At 44.6% G+C, this 6717-nt stretch overlaps 1 protein-coding gene across 1 annotated transcript; it reads left to right on the top strand.

Moving 5' to 3' along the window:
• Window positions 1–1821: 1821 nt before the first annotated feature.
• Window positions 1822–3285, top strand: LOC128546458 (mucin-4-like). Its single transcript, XM_053516994.1, has one exon. It carries the CDS (start codon window positions 1822–1824, stop codon window positions 3283–3285), a length of 1464 nt encoding a protein of 487 aa, XP_053372969.1.
• Window positions 3286–6717: the final 3432 nt, after the last annotated feature.

Here is a 6717-nt window from a genome sequence, read left to right on the forward strand (position 1 = left end):
CGTCGGTCCATCCGGCTATCTTTTGTCTAGATTTAAACTTTGCCATATATTTAGAAAATAGTTTATGCTTGCCTCAGTTATCATTGCGAGCTAGCATACGATCTGTATCTGAAAGGTCAATTTGATACTTAGCTGAGGGGGTTGGGACAGAGTCATGCTCAAAGAATCCGTCTCACTTAGGCAAGTTTATAGTATTTTCCCAAGGTACGACAACAAAACTTAAACGGACGGACGGACGGGCAGGCACACACACGCATAATCTACAAGTTTCACCGATAGACTCTTTGATGGATTTAAGATTGGGTTGGGGGTACCGTTTCATCCTGTTCATATAATAAAACGTGTCATTATTCATCTATTTCACGTACGAACAGTGGTTTATATTTAAAAACTGTTTCTTTCATTTACTTATAACTCAACAGGCAAGTTGCCACTCCGTATACAATAATACACTCCAACAAAGTTTTAAAATAATTTCTATTCTGCTGCCTTGTTATATGTTTTCAGCATTAATATACCATGTCATACTACTGCCAAGCCTATCAATATACCAGGCCATGCTACTGCCACGCCGATAAACATACGAGGTCATAGTACTGCCACGCCGATATACATACAAGGTCATGCTACTGCCACGACGATATACATACCAGATCATTTTACTACCACGCAGATATACACACCAGGTCATTCTACTGTCACGCCGATATACATACAAGGTCATGCTACTGCCACGCCGATATACATAAAAGGTCATTCTACTGCCAGGCTGATATACATACCAGGTCATGCTACTGCAACGTCGATATACATACCAGACCATTGTACTGCCACGCCGATATACATACAAGGTTATGCTACTGCCACGCCGATATACATACCAGATCATGCTACTGCCACACTGATATACATACAAGTTCATTACACTGCCACGCCGATATACATACCAGGTCAAGCTACTGCCACGCCTATCAACATAAGAGGTCATTCTACTGCCATGCCGATATACATACCAGGTCATGCTACTGCCAAAACTATCAACATACCAGGCCATTCTACCGCCATGCCGATATACATACAAGGTCATGCTACTGCCACACTGATATACATACAAGTTCATTCTACTGCCACGCCGATATACATACCAGGTCATGCTACTGCCAAAACTATCCACATACCAGGTCATTCTACCGCCATGCCGATATACATACCAGGTCATTCTAATGCCACGCCGATAAACATAAAAATCACTCTTCTGCCACGCTGATATACATACAAGGTCATGCTACTGCAACGTCGATATACATACCAGACCATTGTACTGCCACGCCGATATACATACCAGATCATGCTACTGCCACGCTGATATACATACAAGTTCATTCTACTGCCACGCTGATATACATACAAGCTCATTCTACTGCCACGCCTATCAACATACCAGGTATTGCTACTGCCACGCCTATCAACATAAGAGGTCATTCTACTGCCATGCCGATATACATACAAAGTCATTCTACTGCCACGCCGATAAAAATATCAGGTCATGCTACTGCCACGCCGATATACATACAAGGTCATTCCACTGCCATGCCGATATATATAACAGGTCATGCTACTGCCACTCCTATCAACATACCAGGTCATGCTACTGCAACGCCTGTCAACATACCATGTCATGCTACTTCCACGCTGATATACATACAAGGACAGCCTACTGCCATGCAAATATACATACAATGACATGCTACTGCAACGCCTATCAACATATCAGGTCATCCTATTGCCACGCCGATATACATACCAGGTCATGCTACTCCGATGCCGATATACATACAAGGTCATTCTACTGCCATGCAGATATACATACAAGGTCATGCCACTGCCACGCAGATAAACATACCAGGTTATCCTACTGCCACGTCGATATACATACCAGATAATGCTACTGCCATGCTGATGTACATACCAGGTCATGCTACTGCCATGCTGATATTCATACCAGGTCATGCTAGTGCCACGCCGATATACATACAAGGCCATGCTACTGACACGCCGATAAACATACAAGTTCATGCTACTCCCATGCCGATATACATACAAAGTCATTCTACTGCCATGCCGATATACATAAAAGGACATGCTACTGCCTCGCCGATATACTTACCAGGTCATGCTAATGCCACGCCGATATACATACCAGGTCATGCTACTGCCACGCCGATATACATACCAGGTCATGCAACTGCCATGCAGATATTCATACCAGGTCATACTACTGCCACGCCGATATACATACCAGGTCATGCTACTGCCACGCCGATATACATACAAGGTCATGCTACTGATAAGGTTATCAACATACCAGGTCATGCTACTGCCACGCCGATATACATACCATGTCATGTTACTGCCACGCCGATATACATACCAGGTAATGCTACTGCCATGCAGATATTCATACCAGGTCATGCTACTGCCAGGCCGATATACATACCAGGTCATGCTACTGATAAGGCTATCAACATACAAGGTCATGCTACTGCCACGCCGATATACATACCAGGTCATGCTACTGGCAAGCCGATATACGTACCAGGTCATGTTACTGCCACGCCGATATACATACCAGGTCCTGCTACTGCCACGCCGATATACATACAAGGTCATGCTACTGCCACGCCGATATACATACCAGGTCCTGCTACTGCCACGCCGATATACATACAAGGTCATGCTACTGATAAAGCTATCAACATACCAGGTCATGCTACTGCCACGCTGATGTACATGCCAGGTCATTCTACTTCCACGCCTATCAACATACCAGCTCATTCTACTGCCACGCCGGTATACATAAAAGGTCCTGCTGCTGCCAGGCCGATATACATAGAAGGTTGTGCTACTGCCACGCTGATATACATACAAGGTCGTGCTACTGCCACACCGATATACATAAAAGGTCATTCTACTGCCACGCTGATATACATACAATGTCATGCTACTGCAACGTCAATATACATACCAGACCATTGTACTGCCACGCCGAAATGCTTACCAGATCATGCTACTGCCACGCTGATATACATACAAGTTCATTCTACTGCCACGCCTATATACATATCAGCTCATGCTACTGCCACGCTGATATACATACAAGTTCATTCTACTGCCACGCCTATCAACATACCAGGTCTTTCTAGTGGCAAGCCGATATACATACCAGGTCATGCTACTGGCGTACGCCTATCAACATACCATGTCATTCTACTGCCACGCCGATAAAAATTTCAAGACATGCTACTGCTACGCCGATATACATACAAGGTCATTCCACTGCCATGCCTATATGTATAACAGATCATGCTACTGCAACGCTTGTCAACATACCATGTCATGCTACTTCCACGCTGATATACATACAAGCACATCCTACTTCCATGCAAATATATATACAAGGTCATGCTACTGCAACGCCTTTCAACATACCAGGTCATCCTACTGCCACGCCGATATACATACCAGGTCATGCTACTGCCAAGCAGATATATAAAAGGTCATGCTATCGCCCCGAGGATATTCATACAAAGTCATGCTACTGCCTCAACAATATATATACCAGGTCATTCTACTGCCACGCCGATATATATATTTATAAATTCCTGCTGCTGCCACGCCGATAAACATAGCAGGATGTGCTAATGCCACGCTGATATACATACCAGGTCATGCTACTGCCACGCCGATATACATACCAGGTAATGCTACTGCCATGCTGATATTCATACCAGGTCATGCTAATGCCACGCCGATATAAATACCAGGTCAAGCTACTGCCACGCCGATATATATACAAGGTCAGCTACTGCCACGCCGATATACATACAAGGTCATGGCACTGCCACGCAGATATACATACCAGGTTATCCTACTGCCACGTCGATGTACATACCGGATAATGCTACTGCCATGCTGATATATATACCAGGTCATGCTACTGCCATGCTGATATTCATACCATGTCATGCTAGTGCCACGCCGATAAACCTAACAGGGTATGCTACTGTTACGCCGATATACATACAATGTCATGCTACCGAAATGCCGATAAACATACAAGTTCATGCTACTCCCATGCCGAAATACATACAAGGTCATTTTACTGCTATGCCGATATACATAAAACGACATGCTACTGCCTCGCCGATATACTTACCAGGTCATGCTATTGCCACACCGATATACATAGAAAGTCCTGCTGCTGCCAGGCCGATATACATAGAAGGATGTGCTACTACCACGCTGATATACATACAATTTCATACTACTGCCTTGCCGACATACATACAAGGTCATGCCACTGCCACGCCGATATTCATAAAAGGACATACTACTGCCATGCCGATATACATTACAGTCATGCTAATGCCACGGTGATATACATACCAGGTAATTATAACGCCACGCCGATATACGTTCAAGGCCATGCTACTGTCACGCTAATATACATACAAGATCATGCTACTGCCACGCCGATATACAAACCAGGCCATTCTACTGCCATGCCGATTTACATAAAAGATCATGCTACTGCCTCACTGATATACTTACCAGGTCATGCTATTGCAACACCGATATACATACCAGGCCGTGCTAATGTCACGCCGATAAACATTTCAGATCATTCTACTGATATGCTGATATACATACAAGGTCATGCTACTGCCTTGCCGATATACACACCAGGTCATGCTACTGCAAAGCAGATATACATAAGGTCATGCTACTGCCACGACGATATTCATACAAGGCCCTGCTACTGCCACGCCGATATTTATACCATGTCATTCTACTGCCACGTCGATATACATATAAGGTCCTGTTGCTGCCACGCCGATATACATAGCAGGTTGTGCTTCTGCCACGCTGACATACATACAAGGTCATGCTACTGACATGCCGACATACATACTAGGTCATGCCACTGCCACGCCGAATTCATAAAAGTTCGTGCTACTGCCATGCCGATATACATAACAGGTCATGCTACTGCCACGCTGATATATATACAGATTATGCTACTGCTACGCCGATATATATATAAGGTCATTCTACTGCGATGCCGATATACATAAAAGGTCATGTTTCTGCCTCGCCGATATACTTACCAGGTCATGCTATTACCACGCTGATATACATACCAGGTCATGCTACTGCAACGCCGATATTTATACCAGGTTATGCTGCTGCCAAGCTGATATACTTACCAAGTAATGCTACTGCCATGCTGATATTCATACCAGGTCATGCTACCGCCACGCCGATATACATAATAGGTCATGCTCCTGCCACGCCGATATGCACACAAGGTCATGCTACTGCCACGCGGATATAGATACAAGGTCATGCTACTGCCATGCCGATATACATACAAGGTCATGCTACTGCCATGCCTATATACATACCAGGTTAAGCTACTGACACGTCGATATACATACCAGGTAATGCTACTGCCAAGCTGATATACATTTCAGGTCATGCTACTGCCACGCTGATATAGATACAAGGTAATGCTGCTGCCACGCTGATATACATACAAGGTCATTCTTCTGCCAAGCCGATATACATACCAGGACATGTTTCCGCCACGCCGATATACACACAAGTTCATGCTACTGCCACGCCTATATACATACCAGGCCATTCTATAGCCACGCCTGTAAACATTCCAGATCATTCTAATGCCACGCCGATATACATATAAGGCCCTGCTGCTGCCACACCGATATACATAGCAGGATGTTTTACTGCCACGCTGATATACGTACAAGGTCATGCTACTGCCATGCTGACATTCATACCAGGTCATGCCACTGCCTCGCCGATATTCATAAAAGCTCATGCTACTTCCATGCCGATATACATAACAGGTCATGCTACTGCCACGCTATTATACATACAATATCATGCTACTGCAACGCAGATATACATATCAGGTCATTCTACTGCCATGCCGATATACATAAAAAGTCATGCTACTGCCTCGCCGATATACTTACCAGGTCATGCTATTGCCACACCGATATACATACCAGGTCATGCTAATGGCACGCCGATATACCTACCAGGTCATGCTACTACCACACCGATATACATACCAGGTCATGCTACTGCCATACCGATATATATACCAGGTAATGCTATTGCCGTGCTTATATTCATACCAGGTCATGCTATTGCCATGCTGATATACATACCAGGTCATGCTACTGCCACGCGGATATACATACAAGGACAGGCTAAGGCCATGCGGATATACATACAAGTTCATGCTACTCCCATGCCGATATAAATACAAGGTCATTCTACAGCCATGCCGATAAACATACAATGTCATGCAACTGCCACGCCTATATACATACCAGGTTTTGCTACTGCCACGTCAATATACATACCAGATAATGCTACTGCCACGCCTATCAGCATACCAGGTCATGCTACTGCCACGCCGATATACATACAAGGTTATTCTGCTGACAAGCCGATACACATACCAGGTCATGCTACTGCCACGTCGATATACAAATATGGTCATGCTACTACCACGCCGATATATATACCAGGTCATTCTACTGCCACGCCTATCAACACTCCAGGTCATGCTACTGCCACATCTATCAACATACCAGGTCATTCTACTGCAACGCCTATCAACAT

Source organism: Mercenaria mercenaria, chromosome 10 (genome assembly GCF_021730395.1).
Source record: "Mercenaria mercenaria strain notata chromosome 10, MADL_Memer_1, whole genome shotgun sequence".
Lineage (NCBI taxonomy): Eukaryota > Metazoa > Mollusca > Bivalvia > Venerida > Veneridae > Mercenaria > Mercenaria mercenaria.

Bases quoted from the DNA above. Each gene is read 5' to 3' on its own strand.
- LOC128546458 (XM_053516994.1), top strand. From the start codon at position 1,822: ATGCCGATATACATACAAGGTCATTCTACTGCCATGCAGATATACATA.